The 21896-nt window shown below is 39.2% G+C and overlaps 1 protein-coding gene across 1 annotated transcript; it reads right to left on the bottom strand.

The window, feature by feature from the left end:
• Nucleotides 1-105: 105 nt before the first annotated feature.
• Nucleotides 106-12333, bottom strand: slc13a3 (solute carrier family 13 member 3). The gene is made up of 13 exons (XM_085259564.1): nt 12195-12333; nt 11325-11590; nt 10801-10979; nt 10108-10177; nt 6168-6347; nt 5942-6067; nt 5715-5807; nt 5506-5610; nt 5297-5394; nt 3935-4047; nt 3402-3563; nt 1808-1945; nt 106-1729 (listed from the first exon to the last, which is right to left on the bottom strand). The coding sequence occupies exons 1-13, from the start codon at nt 12300-12302 to the stop codon at nt 1547-1549; spliced, it is 1821 nt and encodes a 606-aa protein (XP_085115690.1). The 5' UTR covers nt 12303-12333; the 3' UTR covers nt 106-1546.
• Nucleotides 12334-21896: the final 9563 nt, after the last annotated feature.

The raw sequence follows: 21896 nt of genomic DNA on the forward strand, positions 1-21896 counted from the left end.
AGGGGCCGCAATGTTCCAGCAAGAGTTTAAAAAACTTTCCTGATACAAACAGGGGAACTCACTTAAAACAAAACAAAACTGTGCATAACAAATACATAAACAACATCAAGTTACAAACTGGCTTTATTTATGACAGCACAATATATGAGTGCAGATCACCATGTAACAAAAGTTACACATTCATTAGTCAAGATTCATAATATAATAAAGAAAATGATTTAAAATGTTGTTTATGTGGTATGGCTTTAGCAGTGTGCCATGTGAAACATAAACAAGTAACAATCTTTTAGTGATTTTAACCATAATATATACTTTAAAAAGTGTTATTCACAGTCTCATTCCTTCTTCCAGCAGAGGTCAGCCTGTAGTAACGATACAAACAGCACACTCCGCAGTCTGACTGATTATTTAAAAAATATAAAACACTCTTCAGTGCTCAAAGCATGTGTTTGAGGTTAGATGTTGCTCTAATTCAGTTTTAAGAAAGCAGAGAGTAAAATACTTCAGCAGTTTTTAAACTTAGCAATACATCAACTCTCATTAACTGAGTTCATGTATTGCTTCATTGTCTTTAAAACTTAACATTTTTGTACCAAATCTGTTCACAGCTTAAAATCTAGACCTTTGAGACCCTAAAAAGGCAGTCAAATATATATATGATAACCTTTTCAAAGCATCATTAACAGCTGGAAAAATGTGTTTTCTGACTGTGACAGTACAGAAACAATTGTAGTGAAGAACTATATACACTCATCATAGGCATGAATGTCATGGTAATTTTGAGCTTTTAATGATTTCTTTGAACTAGACTTTTTAATGGGTGGAATGACTTTTACAGCGTCTTTTATGACTTAAAAAAATATTTAGGTGCACAAGGGACTAATAAAGGTTATCTCATCTTAAGTTTGAATTTACTTTGGATTTTCTCTAATCCACAAGTCAAAAGTATATGTACAGGCTCAAATATATAGACAGACAGATGTACAATCCCCCTCCTCCCCTCCAAATGCCTCCGATGCCCGTCCTTTCTGTTGTATGGTGTGTTCATGTGCTCTCAGTGTTGCTGTGTTTTTTCTGTTCTCAAACTGCCTGTAGGAGCTCAGTCTGGGTGGAGTTCTTTTTTCTCCCTGTCTTCCCAATGTGATGTATGTGAAATATATGTACAGTTGGAAGGGGTCAATTTTCACGGCATATATTGCTTTAAAGTTGCCACCTAGTCACTTGTGGACATTTCAGGTCCTGGTTGCCTAGGTGACCCACTACTTTATTTATGTCAATCAACAGTATTCTTCACTGTCATTGGTAGATGTCTAATGACCAAAAATCCCAAATATTCCAATGAAACATGTATGCTGTGTAATCATCCCACCCATTAAAATCTCGAATTCAAAGAAATCATTAAAGGCCCTAAATTACAGAGACACACATGCCCACGATGAGTACATGTAAACCTCTGATCACAACTGTATCTACTTCAGTTTTTCCTCCCTGCTCACTCTTCTGGTACTTCTTCTATAATAACTTCTTGCTAAAATCTGGTGTGTGATCACAACGTGGCATTAAGCGACTGAGCCACAGATAAGTGCGCATTGGTCACAAGAGCAGACTTGTTAAATGGGAGAGCCCATTCAGGGTAAGTATTCAAATTAAACATGGCAATGCCCCACGTATTCATTGCCAGAGTGACTGACAGGATACCCAGGATGTTCATCACAAAGCCAGTTTTCACCTGAGGAACCAGAAATGGAAAACATAAGCTGTAATTTTGTGTAATATTTTCAACGTCAAGAGCCAATGAGGATCTTACCATGTCTTTCACCATAAGGTGTCCAGATGCAAAGGCAATTGAGTTGGGTGGTGTGGACACTGGCAGCATGAAGGCGTATGAACATCCTACTGTGGCAGGTATCATGAAGTACAGAGGGTTCACTGAGACATTAATAGCCTGTGGAGGGAAAAGATGTTTATGACAGGATGTATAAAAAGGCCCATTATGCTTATTCAGAGTGAAAATCCAGAATCTTAAATTTAAAGTACAGTAAGGGGACAAAGGTGAAAAGAACATTCATTATCATTTGGCAAAGGCAGCAAAATACAGAAGCATAAAAGTTTTATATACTTCATTTTGGAGCAATACATTGCAAAAACAGATAATACAGGAGTTGGGTTTGCATGGCTCTCTGGAGTCCAATTAACATTTAATATACAAAATTAATTTAAAAAAATTAAGAAACTAATTAAGAAACGAATATGGGCTGTAAATGCAATAACGGTCAATCAGTCAATTCTTTTATTGTGTGCTTTAGGACCCTAGCCTACAAATTGTTTAAATCCTAAAGCCTTAATCATCACTGACTACATTTCTGAAAAATCATGTTACAGTACTTATATGAACTAACTATGTACAGAATAGTTATTTTTATTTTTTTTATTAAATGCTAGTGTTAACGTGATCACATGTTCACTCTATATAATTATAGACTGTATACCAAGATGGAGGCAACTTTGCTAGTTACAAAACAATTGTATTGGGATCTGTGTGAAAATGGATGTTTGTCTCCCTCGATCTATAAACTATTTTAACACTTTGTTGATGGGTTTGTGGTCTTAATCACTAGTTTTAAGTCTTATTGTCAGCGCCACCCATTGTTTGTAACTTCCAGTTTCAAAACAAGATGATGATGGCCAAAATACTCAGCTCAAGGATGGGAATTCAGTAACCAGTTAAATAACAAATAATAACACCACTAATGAAGGTACTGCAGAATGGGAGAAAAATAAAAATATAGGAAATGCCATTCACTTGTTAGCTCCAGAAGATAAACTAAATTATTATTTTAGCGCGTGTACAACTTCAAATACAGTAAAAGCAAAATGTGTGTTGTGCCTGTTTGTGTTTGTAATAACAGCTTAGTATCCTAAAGTTTAAACCTAGCCTATATACATGCTATTAAGTGGTTATTCTTCCTGTGTAGCCATTGTCTTGGAGTACTTAAGCTCCAGATAATAATTGTCTAACAACAGTTAATGTCCAACAGTCTACAAACATAAGAACATCTATTGCAAAAGTTTAACAAGACCACTAAACCTCTGAGTGACATAAAGGACAAGGTCGACAGCAAAACGTGTTCACCCTTCACTTTGACTTCTTTATCTTGTAAGACAGTCGTCCAGTTTGTTTCCCTGATGGTCATCTGTGTCAGTTTGATTGCACTGACATGGTGCAATGAGTTTGTACCTCACACAGGTAAACTGATATGTGAAGATATTTTTCTCAGCTAAAATATAACACAGGAATAAAAAAAATAATCTGATGATATACTGTACTTTCACTTTAATTTCGCATACAGTCTAAAACTGTATGCAAAATTTTATATATTTAGGTTGAAGACCAGCCTTACCAGTTCAGCAATGACAGGTAAAAATATGATAATGGTGGCAGTGTTACTGGCAAACTCAGTGAAACAAGCCAGGAAAGCAGTGATCAACATCACAGCTGCAGCAGGAGGGACTTGAGCCAAAGGCTGGAGGTGGCCTCCCATCCAGGACGCGAGTCCAGACTCCTGCAGAATGCCACGTGACAGAGGTGAAAGGTTGAAGATCAAATAACAACATAAGAAACCAAAACAGAGAACTTGAATCAAACAAAGCACTGACAACCGAAGGAGAGCAGAGACACGTTTTAATAAACAGACTTAGTAGACTTTAATTTCCTCCATTTCCACTCTAAACTATAGAGGTTTAAAGAAACATTAGTAAGCAAACTGAAAATAACAGCTTCCTTTGGTATTTTGGGGGAAATGGTCCCAAAATATTTGCTAAAAAGTTGGCTGCCACCATAGGCACCACATAGCAGTTTTAACTTAGCACAGAGACAGGAAACATTGTTGATGTATTATATGTATTACATACATATTATATGTAACATCTTTACCTCACAAGCTTTGGCCATGGCAAAGCCGCCTCCAAGCAGCATAATGATATTCCAAGGAACCGATTCCTGGGCTTTTTTCCAGGAAAGGAGAGGCACATAAGGAGTGTTTAGAGCTGAGGAAAAATGTGAGATAAAACAATTAGAAAATGTTTATCATGTGTAGAAAAATGTAAAGGCTGTTGTGCACCGATACAATGTGAGATTAAAATCCTTAAACTTAATTGTTAACCTTATAATGAGTAGTAAAAGATTCTGCCTCAGTATAACATCTCCATTCCTTACTTTATTTCTATTTTCCTTTTTTAGTTGCTTTGTCTTTATCTTGTAAAAAGTTTGACTTGACCCGGAGAGCTCTGCACAAGAATTCCAGTGTGCATGGACTGTTGGTCCTGTGCTCAAATGGCAAATAAAAATCTTGAATCTTAAAGAGGCGGAAGAAGTATCTCTGGGTTTAGGGTTGTGGTGAAGAACACGTTAACATATGGATGAGTTGAAAATCAAACTACTACCAAACTGCTTAGCAGCAAACCATATAGTCTACCATATAATATATTTGGCATGTTAACATACACATTTTAGTGCTTTCTACCAAATATTCTTTTGTAGTTTTACCATATTTTTGTATTTATTTGCTCTATTTTTAGTTTAATGAGCTAAAAGTCCTACTCTGTTTGACATAGAGTGAACCCACTCTATTCGAATAATGTGACCCTCAGTGACAGATGAACCACATGGCTTGCTTTCTTTTCCAGCATCAAGTTGTTTATTTGACCAGCTGAACATAACATAAGCATTCACTCACACACACGCACACATACACACACGCTTCTCCGTTTTAGTGGATGCTGATTCGCATTTGTATTCACATTTTGGAGTTAACCAAATCAATAAAATGATTTCCATAAGACATTTTTTTTGTCCACCAAGACAAAAAGATTCACCAGAATTTGATTATTAAATGGACGTTTCAGGCATGTAGCTACAACACGAGTAATCCAAAATACAAGTACACAAACACACAAAGAAAAAAACCCAAAGTGTGTCCACATAGCTTTAAGAGATTATTCTAATCACAGAAACAGAGAAACTACAGTCTCACTTTCAGACGGGAACTTTCCTCAGACTCTCTAATCTATATTATTAACATTCCTCAGCTTAATTTCTGTGTTTTGCAAAAGCTGTTCTAGAAACAGAGACACAGAATCTTTGAATTTTCCACAAATATCTGGTCTTAGATATTAACTTTTGACTTATCAAAGTTGTAATATTGCGACAGAAAATCCTATATATGGTAACAAATAGAACTGAAATGAGACAATGATGCCTCATAAATGGCATTTTAGCAGATATGCTATCACTAACCTTGAGGGTCGGACCACCATCTCAGGGAAGGCTTTTGTGAAGGAAAAAAGAACAGTATAGACACAATGATGACACCGGTGACTGCATCCGAAACGTACCTGAAGGACAGCAAGACGAGCACAAAATTGAAATGGACACCTAATAGAGCACAGAACCAGAATACAATGTGCTAGCTTTCATACAAGGTTTTAAAAGTCAGCTTCTCTTACCCTTTTTTAAAAAACACAGACCAGCCGGTCACAAACTTTGGATCCCTTGTGAAGAGGAGAACGGCAAACAGTACAAAAAAGAAAGAGATGGCTCCCTCTGCAAAGCTGAAAGCATGAATGCAGAATAAGAGTAAGTCAAAGACTATGTCCTAGAAAGTTTACATCCAGCATCTATTGCATGAGATTTCAAGACATACACGAGTCCTCACTTTATGGGCCCTAATTTTCTGTAATCTTCCTTTATCAGTGCCTTGGCTCTGGCTTCTGCCTGGGTTCTCCTGTCTTGTTTTGTGATGCACAATCTGCAAAAAATTGAACACATAATGTAAACATTGGCTTTCATAAAATAAAGACCTTACTCATGGAATGGTCCAGTTTTTGTATCCTGTAATGCTGATGGTGTTATTGAAAAATTTAGCAAGAAAAGATACACAACCTTGTATTCAATCCTCCGTAGAGAAATGCAATCCATAGCCATCCCAAAAACAGGAAGAGGAGCATGAGTGGGAAAGCAAATGCAAACCAAGAGCCAAAATTGATAAGATCACAGTCTGGAAAGTAGCTGTGAAAGACAAAATTATAACTGTTAAACACACTGAAACATATCACTTCTGTGTCTGAATCAGCATTGTTTAAATGCTACACAAAAACAAAAGAGTTACCTTTTCAGCTGTCCAATCAGAATGAGGTTAGGTGCCGTGCCCGTCAGTGTGGCGGTTCCTCCGATACTGGCAGCATAAGGGATACAAATCAAAAACCCCTTCCAGACTTTGAGCTGATACTGCGCCTCTGCTCGGCTCTCCTCAGCTGTCCTCGGGTCCGTCAGTTCTGGTGTATCAGTCCTTTCAGAAGCATTATTTTACATAAAATGTGAATTATTACACAAACTTCAGAGTTTGCACAGCTGGATATTACTCTTTAGTTTGTATGGCAAAATGAATCCGCAAACTTCATATGTGTTGGCTTAGTTTTGTATTTCACAGTCTGTAAAATGTAAAGCTCAGTAATTAAAAAAATAAATTTAACACAGACGAAGGGAATGATGCCTGCACTATGAAGCAGGATTTGGGGCTTAGAAGGGTTAGAAGGGTTACTTAAGGGTTAACCTTGTTGTGAAAGCCTGATTGAAAGCAGGTCATGTTCACAATCAGAGATCATCATGTACAAAATCACTGCCTCCATTCCTGAAAAATGCACAGGCTTCAGTGCTTCGGTAACAGCATGTTCTAGGACTAGAACATCTAAAGTTCTTTTCTTTCTATGATGAGCCTCAGTCAAGACAGGTCCTTTTTACCTGTTTGCTATAAGCAATTTAAAGCAACCGTATTGTTCTGTAAACCTAAACTATAGTACTACAACACTGAAACAGGGCACCTAAGCATAAGGCCAAGAAAATTTATCAATCTGAAATCTGTTTTTTGGTTTTCATCTGTTCATTACGGGTCAGTTAACACTGCCTGGGCTGAAGATGAAAAACTAAGGCAAAAACTCTTAGATGCACATGAAACAGCATCGCCTGCTAATTTAACAGAACATATTTATAGTTACAGTCAGGTCCTCATATTTTAATGACAGAATTATGTTACTTATAAGTCTGTTGACTTGCAAGGTCTGCATTTATATGACACTTTTTCAGTTTTGCATTCCACAGCACCGTCATATTCATGCAACACTTTTTAATACTACACTACTGTACAGAGCTTTTCTAATATTATAGTTTGTCTTTGCAGTTCTGCTGTAAGTAGACCTGTCCACATGTCTTCTGTCTGGCTGTGTATATGCCACTTCTGTCATATAACACCACAAAAACGTGAACATCACACCACTCTCTCATCTAACGTGATATCAGGGTAAATGATGCTAGAGAGGAAAATATATCCTGGGTATTTTAAACTTGCCTTATATTCATAGCACTAGCACCTGGATAGTTTCTTGGATTTTGTTGCCATTAGAACTACATCTACCTCATTTCCAGTCTTCGCAGTAAGCTGTCACAGTCCTGGGTCATTTTGACCCAGCATTTTCAGTTCTTATATTCCTTTGTATTATGGTTTGTATTCTGATCCTTTTGTCATGCTTTGTTTATTAGTATTATTCTATGTTTCAGTTATTCTTTGTGAGCGATTAGTTCTTAGGTTGAGTCTCTCGTTCAGTATAAGTTCAGTTCAGTGTCAAGTCTGTGTCTGTTTCTTGTTTTCCATTTTATTGTGAAAGGTTGATCCTCATCTCAGTGTGTCTAGCTTTGCTCCTCGTGTCTCGTTACCCCAAACCCTCCCAGCTGTGTCTCCCTCCTGTTTTCCATTCCCTGATTACTCCCCTGTGTATATAAGCCCTGTGTTTTCCTGTGTTCCCTATCGTGTTGTACCCTCAACTGGCTGTGTGATCTGTTTCTAGTGTTTCGTCTCCATTTTCCAGTGTTTCAGTCCTCGGTTCCTCTGTTCAGACTTTTGTCTTTTGGTGATTTTAGTTAGTACGAGGTTTTTCCCAGCAATAAAGCTGCGCTTTAAGTTTCACTTCCGTGTCTGAGTTCTGCATTTTGGGTCCACCACTCCTGCTTGCTCGCCTGCCACACAGCCAACCATGACAGAACGACGCGACCACAAAATGGACCCAGTGGACTCACCTTTAGGCTGGGAGGAGGAGTTGCTAGAGCAGCTGTTGGATTATTGCCGGGCTGTAATTCATGCTGTGGACACTCCCAAGAGACTGATTCAGGTAGTGTTTTTTGATGATTTCCTGTCAACTACAAGTTTTCCCCCGAGTTTTCCAGACATCAGTGAGCTGTCTCGAATCATAACAGAACTAAGAGCGAGGCTCTGTTTTGGATTATTTGGCATTGGTGGCCCCGGCAAAGTAGACTCAGCCACCCTCTTAGAAACCCTCGCTGCTTGGTATTCTCAGTCTTTAACCCTGCCATCAATTCAGTCATCTTTCCAGTCCATAGCTCAGTCACTAGCTCAAGCCCCTGTAGCTCAGCTAGCCGCCCGGCCTGCTAAACCTCCATCACAATCATTACTGCTGCCTGCAGCTCAGTAACCAGTGTCATCTGCTCTCTTGCTCTCAGCTCAGTTACCTGCCCAGCAGCCACCTTCTGCTCAGTTAGCTGCTCAGTCGCCACCTTCGGCTCAGTTTCCAGTGTCCCCGTTGCCTGTAGCCCAGTTACCCGCCTGGCCGCCAGTGCAGTCATCTACTCCATCACCTACTCCACTCTCACCACAACCGTTTCAACGGCCACCAGTTCAGACTTCAATTCAGTCCCCTAGCCTGCTGTACTCTCACCCACCTGGTCAACCAGTGGTCTTAATGACCTCTGGCCCTGCATCTACCTCATACGCTGGGGCTTCTGGAGAGCCTGCCCAGCTGTCACCCTCTGCTAAAGGGTCCAAGGGATCCGTCCAGCCTGTTGTGCCGCCGCCTGCAGCGCCTTCGTCTCCGGCTTCCACGCCGCCGCCTGCAGCGCCATTCTCATCTGGTCCTGCCTCAGAGCCTTCAGCTTCGCCCGGTCCAATGTACGTCCAGCCCCTCAACATCGCCGGCCGCCTTCCAGGCCACTGGCTGGGCGTCGTCGCCATCGTGGGCGGCCTCCGGACCAGCTCTGTCGTCGCCGCCGCCGCTGCCTTCCGCTACCTGTCGCCTCTGTCAGTGCACCCCAGGGTGGCTGTGGCTACAATGTAGCTTGCCATCACCAGTGTGTAAATGTGAATGGGTGGATGACTGGATATGTAAAGCGCTTTGGGGTCCTTAGGGACTAGTAATGCGCTTTTTTTTTTTGGGTTGTATGGAAGCCCCAAACGCAATTTCATTGTTCTTGACAATGACAATAAATAAATAAATACTAAATACTATAAATATAGGCCATTTACCTTCCGCGGGGCCGTCCCCCTGAGTACCCTTTGTTTGACTTTTGTGCTGTCGGCTTCCTGAACCTTTTGATTAGTGGACTCATGGTAGACCCAGTGGGATTTGTTTTGAGTAATTCCTGTTCTTGGGCTCCTTGTGTTTTGTTTCTCCCTTGTTTTCTCGCTCTTGTTTCGTTTTTTTGTTTAGGGCTGTCAGAAGCCAGACCCTTTGGGGGGGGGGGGGTACTGTACTGTCACAGTCCTGGGTCACTTTGACCCAGCATTTTCAGTTCTTATATTCCTTTGTAGTCTGATCCTTTTGTCATGCTTTGTTTATTAGTATTATTCTATGTTTCAGTTATTCTTTGTGAGCGATTAGTTCTTAGGTTGTGTCTCTCGTTCAGTGTCAAGTCTGTCTGTTTCTTTCTGTTTTATGGAGTCTCCTGCTCCAGTTTAGTATTTCTTTTCCAGTGTTTCAGTCCTCAGTTCCTCTGTTCAGACTTTTGTTTGTCTTTTGGTGAGTTTAGTTAGTACGAGGTTTTTCAATTTTCAGCAATAAAGCTGCGCTTTAAGTTTCACTTCAGTGTCTGAGTTCTGCATTTTGGGTCCACCACTCCTGCTTGCTTGCCTGCCACACAGCCAACCATGACATAAGCTAAGCAAAGCTCAACATCTATTGTTTGTGTAATGATTTAGCAAAGACATCAGAGGAGTGAAATGTCTTTAAAATAAAAATATAAAACAAAACACAAATGCTTCTTACCCTTCTGTTGCCATTATTTGTTTTTCTGTTGGCACTGAGGGCAGTGAATGCAGCTTTACAGTAGACTGACCTGCAAGAAAATAAATCAAATAGATTTTGACAGGGTTCAGGGTTACATGTGAAACTAACTTACTCAATCTTCAAAGTGTCCAAACATGAGTTAAATTGTGAGTTTCAGCTCTTTTACAGTGGTGTACTTTTGTTTTATTTAATAGCTGACTTTGAGTCAACAAAGCCCCCTTAATCCATTACTACTTCAGGATTCACTAACTTGTTGTCAGACAGTGCATTGGAAACGCTGCACAAAGTTCACATATTAGATTATATATTAAAGGCTCTTGGGAACAAGGTTAAAACAATGCAACAATCATCTTTCAAGAATGAAACATATTTTGTGAAGAGACACAGTTGGATGATAAACGTTCAACCTGTCTTCATTCACTATTCATTCGAAGATGAAGTGTTTAATGTTCATTCGCCCCTGTCACAGCAATGCCCTTTGCTGCTTGAATGACTATGAAGACAATAAGACTGAATTAAACAATGTTTTAGTTCAGCCAAAAAAAGATTTAAAATTGGCCAAACGTTTTCTCTCACTCAAAGGATAATCACTTTCATTCAGTATATTAAGATGTAAATTTCAGAGAAAACCTTGATTTGTCATCAGTATAAGTTTGAAAACTGACAGCGTACCATTTATTATGGCACTCTCGTGATCCTCGACAGACTTGCACTTTTGTTTTAGGGTTTCCAGATCACCAAACAGGCTCTCCAGGATGGCATTTGCGATAGGGAGCATCATGGCTGTTGTGGCGGTGTTACTGAGCCACATGGACAGGAAGGATGAGGTCAGCATCATTCCCAGAATGAGCCTGGAAAAACAATTCAGTCCACAATCTTAAACTCGGTAAACAACCCTAAGTATGAAAATAAAAATATAATTAAATGTAGTTCTGTGCAAAAGATTCAGACATTTATGTTTTATTATTATATCCCTCCCTGTTGCAGAATTTTCTGAATTAACTAGCTACCATATTTTGTGACAATGTTATTTAAACAGACGTGAAAAGGACATGTAGGGTGACTTAGGTATTTCTGGACAGCACAGAGGTTCACAACACAGGGAAATAAAATAAGTTCCAGGTATTACTTAAAATGGGATAAATACAGAATCCTCATCAGCTTTAAACTGCCTTCTGATAAAGTTATTTTCTCACCAGGCTGGTTTTACTCCAACAATACTGAGGACCTTTAGGGCTATTCTGCGATGCAGGCCCCACTCCTCAATCGATGATGCCAACACAAGGCCGCTGAGGAAGAGAAAATTGGTCTCGATGAAGTACTGAGGGCAGATTTTTTTGGCTGGAAGAATTCCCAGTGTTGGGAAGAGGCAGACTGGAAGCATGGCTGTGACAGCAAGAGGGAGAGCCTCCGTGCACCAAAACATAGCCATGAGCACCACCACGTAAAGACATTTTCCCTCCTAAAAAGATCAGTAACATGTCAATAATATTTGTGCAATAATACAAAAAAACAGCTAAAAAACAAAGCAAAGACTTAACAAGAAAAAAGAAAGCAGATTACACGTTATGTTTTCAGTAACTTGTGTATCCTTCACATTATATGTGTTTCAGACAGACAACATTATTTTTTTACATCGTTAACATGAAAGCATTAACATAATAATCACTTTTTAGTTTTAGGTTTGCATTATTGACTCTTTGGCTGAATCAGATGATTCACGGAGTATGCACAGTGAAAATACTCCCAGCAAAAGCTTTATTGTGCTTAACCAAGAGTAAAAAGCATTGAGGTTGTAGTGACAGTAGAAGATGAGTGTTTTTAGCATTATTGACTAAATTTATTACTTAAAAAATCTCAGTTTATATAAGCATGTCTGTAAGTTTCTGATTAATCAAAACAAGTATAAAGATGGACCAAACCCTTTGCGAACTAGTCTGATTTTAAACATAAATCTCCTGCTTGCACCTGTGTTATGCATTTATAATAGGACAACCGTGCTTTCTGTGTGTAAGTTTTTTGGAAAACAGTGGGTGCATAACTGTGGCACAAAGAAATTCACTCACCTTCTCCGGTAGAGTAAAAAGTAAAGGCAGAAACACGAGCGGAGTGAGCACAAGGATTAGCTGTTTGTGGACGCACCACAGCTTCTTGGACAGTACAGATATTCTCATCCCTGGCTTGAAGTTGTGCTCAGTTTAGGAAACGTCCAGACTGGCTGAGAGCAACCTGTGAGGCAGCACTTTGAAGCCCGTGGCTGAGCACAGAGAAGATTAACCACACGCTTTGCTACAGGTTAACTCCTCCTGTGATGGTGTGTTAAATGGGATAGTCGACTTACTGCCAAATTTCCCAATTGAATGGACTCTTGCATGACAGGAGTGAGGTATCTTCAGGGGCAGCGATGGAAATGTCACCGCTCATACGTTCATTTTAAAAAGTACACTGGAAACTGCCGGACTGCAAAAATAATAACCGCAGTAAAGTGAGCCGTCATTTGTGAGCCGCGGTCAAGCCAGCCGCTTCTTCTCCGCCGCATAAATTTCCTTGCGCTTTTACACAAGTCTTTACGGTAGCGCCTTTTCGCTTTATATCCCGATTGAAAGCCTAGACCCGCGCACCCGTGCACGCGCGCGAACAGTCGCACGCGCACACACACAAATTACAATGGAGATTTATGTCTGTTTATGGTTTTGTCTGTGTCAAGCTCGTGTGTCTTAGTCTGTGTTTTAGTTTGGTGGCCTCTTGTCTCTTTCTTGTGTTGAGTCTTACTTCCACTGTCTTCTTATTCCCAATGTATCCCTGCTGTGTTACACAGCTGTCTCCAATTCCCCTAATCGCCATCCTATTTATACATTTTGCCAATCTCCCGGTCTGAAGTACAGTATTCTATTCAATTCTATTCTATTCTATTTATACAGCACCAAATCACAACAACAGTCACCTAAAGACACTTTATGTAAAAACACAACAATAATACAAAGAAAACCCCAACAATTTAAGTACCCCATATGTGCTAACATTTAGTGTGAGTGGGAAGGGAAAACTCCATTTGAAGAGGTAGAAACACCTGGCAGAAACAGGCTCAAGGAGAGACAGCCATCTACTGTGACTGGCTGAGGTTGATGAAAAGGAGACAGGACAACATATACACTGTGCAAGAGATACATACTAACTAATGATTAAATGCAGAGAGGTGTATAAACACAGAACGAGCAAAGAAGGAAAAAATTCATACATGATGGGAAGCCCGCAAGAGCCTAGGCTTATTGCAGCACAAATAAGGGAAGATTCAGGGTCACCTGATCCACTATAACTGTATTAATTGTCAAAACTGAGGGTTTTAATGCTAATCTCAAAAGCAGAGACGGGTGTTTGTCTTCTGAATTAATATAGAATAGAATAGAATAGAATAGAATAGAATAGAATAGAATAGAATAGAATTCAACTTTATTGTCACTGCACATTTCACAGGTACAAGGCAACGAAATGCAGTTTGCATCCATCAAGAAGTGCTTTAGCCATGATATAGATATATTACAATATATATTAGCAATAATATAGGTATGTAAGTATATTACAGAAATGGGTCTATTATGGTATGTTACAATGTACACGGTATGAAGTATGTTATGAATATGCTATAACTATAAGTATGTACAGGCTGTAGTGAGTACAAGCTATGTACAGGCTATGAACAGGATATAAATATGAAAAACTATACAGAATATGAAAAAAAAACTATACAGAAATATGAGATATACAGCTATACAGAAATGTGAACTATGCAGGTTATAAACAGTTGTAGAATTAAAAATTATCGTATTGTACAGAATGATGTAAGCTGCATCCACAGAAGAGAGGCCTGAGAGATGAAGACTGATTCCTGTTCAACCTTAAAATTCTATAGGAACCACAAGTACACCTAATATTCCAAAATTAAAATCTGGATTTCAAAGCGAGTCAGTGAAGACAAGCAAATATGCTGTCTCTTTATAGTCCCTGTTATGACTCTCTCAGCAGCACTTTTGATCCATCAATATTAAACAATTATTGATGCAGCGGATTGAGATGAAACCTGGCCCAGAGGTACAGTAGGTGTCCCAGAGAAGGAATGTGTTGAAAGTTGGACCTCAACTACTAAGGATGATTTTTAATGAATTTCTGAAATTGACATAATTGTATTGACTGTATTGAATTGAATACAAGTTTCTTGTCGTTTCTGAGTAATATTACAGTAGATCTGGATGAAACTTGGTAAAGAGGTACAGTAGGTGTCCCAGAAGAGAAATGTGTTGAAAGTTGGACCTCAAGTGTTCAGGATGATTTTTAATGAATTTCTGAAATAGACATAATTGTAGTGTATTAACTGTATTGCATTGAATACAAATTTCCTGTAATTTCTGACTAATATTACAGTAAATCTGGGTAAAACCTGGCCCAGAGGTAAAGTAGGTGTTCCAGAAGAGGATTGTGTTGAAAGCTTGGCATCAACTGTTAAGAATGATTTTTAATGAATTTTTGAATATGCAACCAGACTGTCACGATGGCTGTATTTCCATTGTTCCATTGTAATTTGTGTGCGCGCGGATCTAGGCTTTCAATCAGGATATAAAGCGAAAAGGCGCTACTGTAAAGACTTGTGTAAAAGCGCAAGGAAATTTATGTGGCGGATAAGAGGCCAGCCGCCTCTTATCCGCCGCATAAATTTCCTTGGCTTGACCGCGGCTCACAAATGACGGCTCACTTTCCCGCAGTCAAAAAACAACTGAATGCCTACAACAGACCACATTTTTTGTTTCACACAGCATTTGACATTTTTCTATTATTATTTTATCCCTGTAATACAAAAGTGAAATCTGAATAAACTGTGCAGTTGACATGGTGGATCACTACTGGCCTGATTTTGCGTTTTTGAAAAATAAAATGGGCGCTGTTCAGAAATAGCTCAAGTGCAACAAGGAGACCAAAGGTGAATTTGGACCCAAATGCAGGACGAAATTCAAAACCGACCTTAAATAAAGTTATTAAAGCAGTGTAAATAAATACAAAGTCCACAACACAAACAGAAAGGTGACCTAAAATAAAACAAAACAAGAGGGAGGGCTAACAGATGCCCAACGACTGAGGGCAAGGCTATTTATACTGTTTCACACATTACCCGTTATCAGGATTTGTTTTTTTAAGTTAAAATAGGTAAGTCAAAAACAGTGAAACCAGAGCGACAGGAAGAAAAGTAGAAGCAAGAAAGGCACGAGACTACCAAATAGTGACGTGTAGGAAATGGCTCTTAGAGCCGGATCTTTGACATGAATGAGGCAAGCCGTGGTTTTTTTTTTCTTTTTCTTTCTCTCACCCTCTCTTGCACTTTTTTCCACTTCACTCCGCATGCGAGTCTTGTGCTTTGCGCTGGGAAGAGGGGGGAGGGGTGGTAGTTACTCGCAGTAGCACAGGAACCGAGCAGGAGGGAGAGAGAGAGAAAGAGAGCCAGGGACAACAACGTCACATTAGAAAGGTACAGTAATCATCCACAACTATTTTCAGTTGCAGATGATAAAGGATTCAGAAAGTTTATTCATGACAGAGAATGTGCATCTTCTTTTTGTTTTCATATTTTAATTTATATTTAATTGTGTTGTGGTTTGTAGTGTTTAATATTGTTTCATTTTAAATTTGTTTAAAAGGAAAAAGCTGAAAATTTAAATAGTTAAAAGCTAAACTGTGACTAGTTGGTTTTTGTAATATATAATTTATTTATTACATTTTATGTGGAGTGAATAAATAAAAGTATATTTACGGTGGCCCCTACAGAGACAAAACACGTACAAACTCCAAAACACGTAAAAACTCCAAAACACGTACAAAACACAACAGACGTGTTCCAGGATGCTGGGCGCAGTGTTGAGCTTTTGTTACCTAGTGGCTACACAAGCCAGCAAGTACCAACGACCGGATTTGGTGTGTGGTAGTAACAGGTAAATGAACTTTTTTTTTTAAATTATTTGAATATATATGAGTGCTTGTGTATAAATGCACAAACCATACACATATGCTTTCAATTGTGTAATTTAAGTGATCTAGGTAGCTCTGTTTTGGAAGTTCAGTTAACTCTAGGAATGTGTTTTGGAGTTTGTACGTGCTTTTTGGAATTTGTACGTGCTTTGTCTCTAGGGGCCAGCACATATATTTATACATAAACATATATAAATAAAACCACTTTTTTTTTTACATTAGTAATTTCTTTTGTGCATAATTTTATATTATTGTTAATAATAAATTAATTAAAGCAACAAAACCACCTGAAGAGCCAGTTCAGAGCCGAAAGAGCTGGCTCTTTTTAGTGATCCGAGCCGAAAGAGCCGGTGTTGTGCCAAAAAGTGATTGTCTGCCAAAAACTGATTGCTCGTATTTAAACTGCTATAAGTAACTTGCTGGGCTATAATATGTGAAACATATGTCAAATGCATCCCTTATGGATGATAGAAAGTCATCTTGAGCCACAAACAACATTCATGTAACAAGGTAGAAGCTGCAATCAGTTTTTGGCATTGACTTTTATATAACCTTTATTTATGCAGTTAAAAAATATCATTAACATTAAAAATGTCTTTTGTAAGAGTAAGCTGGCCAAGAGGACAGCAGAAATGGCAGCAATTATTACAATAGTTTTGTAAAAATATTTTAAGTGGGGATAAAGGACCGAATTGGTTATAATGTAAGTACAATGACACAGAGTTGTAAAGATACTTGAAAAACAGATATTTTTTTAATTCTATGTCTAACCCCTTTGTAAACCCTGTTCACCGAATTCTGTTTACAAACATACATAAAGATATTACACATAAAAAATACACAGAAACATTGGAAATCACTTTTTGGCAGACAATCACTTTTTGGCACAACACCGGTTCTCTAAAAAGAGCCGGAAATCCCATCACTACTACCAAAATAAAACAGGAAGTAACTTACTAAACACAAATAAAATACCAAAATCCACTTAAACTTCACACAGATGAAAGGAACAAGGCTATTGAAGAATTATTATATTATTATTATATATATTATATGAAATAAGCCCTAAGCAAAAATACAAGTATCAATAAAGAGGAGCAAAAGTTTGAGATATAAAATAATCTGAAAATCTAATATAACAATAAGCAACCATAAAACCAAAGAGAAGACCCAATAATAAGCAAGAAGGTCAAGGACACAGGACAAGACAAGACGCCAAACTCCAGCCAAGGAAGCAGCTACAGTGTGCCTTTCCCAGCCCAACCCCGGGTAATGTGAGCTTTATTTTTCAGACGTGTACAAGTTAAAGAACAGGTTATGCTGCTGGTGAACTTAAATAACTAAATGATGTGTGTGTTCCAGCTGTGTGCCATGGCTCTTTTATACTTCAAGAGTAAAAGGATACACCTGTGCATTCTCCACTCTCCTCCTGCAAGTTTCCTCTGTGCTCCAGATGGACAGAGAGACACAAACTAGTCACACAAGACTACCTCAGAGTTGCTTGTTAAGCTTGTAAAAGTATCTAAACATGAATACACTATACCAAGAAATGTCATACTAAGAAGTCATAAAGATGGTGTGCTTTAAGGTCCTTCTATTCCACTGTAGAAATTTTCAACACTTAGTTTTCAAATACAGTACATCAAAAAAATAAAAAAAATAAAGAAATTAAACCTAACAAAGACAGAAAGACATTAAATGCATTCTTACTTCATTTTTTAGTTTTTAAATATAAAGTATTTAAATTTGCTGTTTTTCTTAGAATGTAACTTTTATTTTTTTATTTCAGGTAACTACACTACCCCTCTGTGAATCGCTACCTTATCGTAGAGCAGTTTGTGTGTCCCAGGGATCCTAGGGGCTATGTTGTCTGGGGGCTTTTGCCCCCTGGTATGGTCTCCCATGGCAAATTGGTTCTGGGTGAGGTACCAGACAAAGAGCGACTCAGAAGAGCCCTATGAGTGCAAGATCAAGGGAACAGTTCACCCGGCCCGGGATAGGGTTACCGAGGCCCTGGCCTAGAGCCAGGCCCAGGGAGGGTGCCTGAGAGCAAGTGTCTGGTGGCCGTACCAGGAGTGAAGGCCCTGGCAGACTGATCCCCGGCTACCAAGACTAGAAATTGGGACATGGAACATCACCTCTCTGGTGGGTTGAGTTACTGCATGAGGCTAAGGGGTACCAACTAGATATAGTGAGGCTCACCTCAACGCATGGCTTGGGCTATGGAACCATTCTCCTGGAAAGGGGCTGGACTCTGTCTCAGTCTGAAGTTGCCCTTGGTGAGAGGCTTGGGTGGGTATCGTAGTATCCCCCAGCTCCCACCCTGGTTTTGACCTGTTCAACTTGCTTCCCTCAGGGGAAGTGTTCAGGTGTACAGACTCGAGAACAGTTTCTTTTCAAGTACCGTAACCACCCTGAACTCATACATGCACTGATACACAGTTCCACCCCCCATTCCAAGGACTTCCCTCTATAAACCACCACTGTGCAATACTTAATTTTACCTGCAATAACCCACACTGTAAATACATAACACTATTTTATTTACTTGTTTATTTAATGTTTTTTTCTAACTACTGTTCATATGTATATAGTGCTGAAACTGTGCACCTCACCTCCCTTTCTCCTCCCACATGTTTGCACTGAGTAGGAGATGCTCTGTAACTCATTGTACGTCTGTATTGTGACTATAAAGGCATTCTATTCTATTCTATTCTATTCTATTCTCTAAATCCATAAAACATATGTAAAAAGAAAAACATCAAACATTATTTGCAAAGTGCAGAAAAGCTTTTTATTCTCAGAAACTGTTGACAGTAATTTCAAAGAAGACTTGAAAAAGATCAAATAAAACTTATTTTGCTGCTATGTATTTGCTGCAAAAATCATCCACTTGTGTTGTATTTAGTGTTTACTGTGTCAGCATCCATGGGTAAGTTTGTTTTCCCTAGAACTTTGTGACTACTTCATGATGCTGCCACACAAAGAATACCATTAGAGTATAAATATGAGGAAACATAAAGGACATAACCCTTTCTTCCATTGCCTGAGAGATTTGTGGTTTTAAACTAAGTAAACACCTTTTGAAGGTCGTCTGAGTCCTCTATGCATTAACCCTATTATAAAAATGAGAGGTTTTAAAGGTCAAAATGGGCTGAAATGTGCAGAAGTTGTCAAAGGTTGCCCGGCTTTTAAAGGGTAGAAGACAGAAACATTGTTAACCGTTTCCTTCTTCGCCCTGCAGACTCTTGAAATGTTTTCTAACCACTACATGTGATGACAACATAAAAATAGAAATCATTTTATTCCATTAAGACACAAAACTTAAAACCCACCTACTTGTGCCTGCATTCACATAATTCCCTAATTAGCTCTCCACATTTATAACACTGGTTCACTGTTTGCTCTCTGGCTGGCCTTCCCTAGCTTCTTGTGCCCCGTGTGTGAATTTCTGTTTTATTTACTCACCTGTTGGAATTTGTATCTTTGGTTTTTCCATTGGCCATCAAAGGCTTGCCTTTTTTGTTTGTGTATTTAACTGGCTTCAGTGTCCTACATTTGAACCCTCTTTCCAGTGCTATTTTTTGTGAGTCAGCATGTGCTGTTGGGGTCTGTTTTAGAAGATTCATTGAAGTTTATTTTTTTTAAGTTACTTTCTTGACTAAGCACCCAACTGGTTGACTAAAGTAATTTCATTATCATTGCTTTGTAAAATGTTCTGCTCCGTTTAACCTAATTTGGAGCTGGAAAAATGTACTTACTTATATACTGAACACCCTGTTCAGTATATAACTTTTGTTAATGGTAGTGTAATGGTAGCATTGCACTAGTGGCCCCTGACTCTATTTTCATGTTGAATGCTCTTCAGGTGCATTAAACACAGCACATATGCACAATTTGAAAGTGCATCCAAACATTTTGTAATCATAGGCCATTATGCCATTGTATTATTAGACCACATCATACATTATTTAAAAGCTCGGTCCTCTCTGGCACAGCTGGTTGCCGGCAGAGCCCGCAGGCACGCCACTGCAACCCCCTCTGGCCTCTGCTCCGTAGCTGCGGGGTGACCTCTCCCTTGGGGCTCTACTCAGCTCTTCCCAGGAGGGTGGCACGGTCCCCCCCCCCCCCCCCCCCCCCTTTGGTGGGTTAGGGTTAGGTGGTCCTCCTCGGGTCCTTGTACTCTGGGGCCTCTGGATATCTGGGGCCTGGATCTCCTCCATACCTGCTTCATACCCTGGTGGACGGGGCTGTGGCTCCCCACACTCCCTAGCAGATCGTTACATGGAGAAACCTTTGGAATACAAGCGTGCTGATCCACACAGGTATGCACACAGGTGTACACACGGGTGTTCACAGACGCGGACTACACCTTTCTTGGCTGCTGCTTCAAAGCACATTGTGCGCTGTCTATCTTGCGTGCTGCACAATATCGTTTATTATTTAGTATCTACTGATATCTACTGCTAGCTAGTTTATTGTGATGGTGCCGTTTTTTTTATTATGTTGCTCTTTGTTGTTTGCTTTCTCTTCTGTTTTTTCTCCATACAGGTGACCCAGGTGTTTTTTTTTTCTTTCTTCCCCCCCTTCTCACCGTCTCTTCTCCCCTTTGGTTTTCTTTCTCTCCCTCTCTTTCTTTCATTCTTTCTCCCTGTCCTATCCCCCAGTCATGTCTGTCCCGTTTGTAGCAACTGAAAATAAAATAAATTCACAATTGTAATAAAGGTCAATCAAATGGACCAATATGGCAAGGCCATGATGATCCACTTAGTAAAATAAATCCGCTTGGCATCTTTCTTGTCCTTAAGACAACAATTCTGATGGCTAAAGATCCAAACGGGACACAAAAAAAAAGTCAGCTGATGTGCCGGTTTGCCAGACTGTGATGTTTTCTGAGGATTTGCCAGTAGATGGTGGCCTCTGCACATTATTTTCCACACTGTACATGCTGCTCCCAGTGAGACACCTCACCTCTTGTAAAATCTCTAATCCGTATTTACAAACACAATGACGTGTATCCTGTGTCTGACTTTGTAAAGCAGGAGGAGAACTCAGAGGTAGGTATTTACTCCACTCTACCGAGTGAACCATTTATTCTAGCTGCTAGAATCCTGCACCAACAATAGTCCAAGTCTGTGCAGACTGTAGAGCACAAGCTTATGCTACACTTTCACTTCTTAAACAGGAATTAAAGGTGGTACACACAGGAAGAGCTCGGTGTTGTGAAATGCCAGTAAATCTGTTTAGTTCCTCTTAACACAGAAGTCTCATTTCTGTTTTTGTAAAAATATATATTTTGTGCTACTGATCCAGAAAATGGATGAGTTAATCATAATGATACAGGCAGACATGATGGGTATTGATCTTCAGCAAGAAAGCAGTTAAGCATGTTTTTAAAATGTGAATCTGTAGTGGAGCAGTAGAGCTTTTTATCAGAGTTTATGATAAAAATAATGTAAGGAGAAAGCATTCAGTCTGTGTCTAAGTTTAAAATATTTATTATCTGCAACTTAAACTGCAGTCATAACACCGAAAAGAAGCTGCTCTGTGGGGGTGAAAATGAATGCTATTAATTTTGAAATTTTAATTTTGAAAACTTTAAAGTAAGGAAATTTCTATTTGGCTGATTTATTTCTTTGATGTAATAATGTTTCTTGGCAATAAATATTACATGTTGGAAATCCTGTTTATTTCCCCCCTTAACCAATTCCATGTTCGTAAGGAAAGTACATTTGTGGCTTGAGCAGCAGAGTTGA

This window comes from Mchenga conophoros, linkage group LG20, assembly GCF_057382185.1.
Source record: "Mchenga conophoros isolate Kocher_MC1m ecotype Shallow Benthic linkage group LG20, M_conophoros_male_GT1.1, whole genome shotgun sequence".
In the NCBI taxonomy this organism is placed as follows: Eukaryota; Metazoa; Chordata; class Actinopteri; order Cichliformes; family Cichlidae; genus Mchenga; species Mchenga conophoros.

Excerpts from the sequence above, each read along its gene's own strand:
- slc13a3 (XM_085259564.1), bottom strand. The coding sequence starts at position 12,302 with ATGAGAATATCTGTACTGTCCAAGAAGCTGTGGTGCGTCCACAAACAG. Across the intron at positions 10,178-10,800 it reads CGAGAGTGCCATAATAAATG|GTCAGTCTACTGTAAAGCTG; the intron begins GTACGCTGTCAG and ends ATTTTCTTGCAG. Across the intron at positions 1,946-3,401 it reads TACCTGTCATTGCTGAACTG|GCTATTAATGTCTCAGTGAA; the intron begins GTAAGGCTGGTC and ends TTCCCTCCACAG.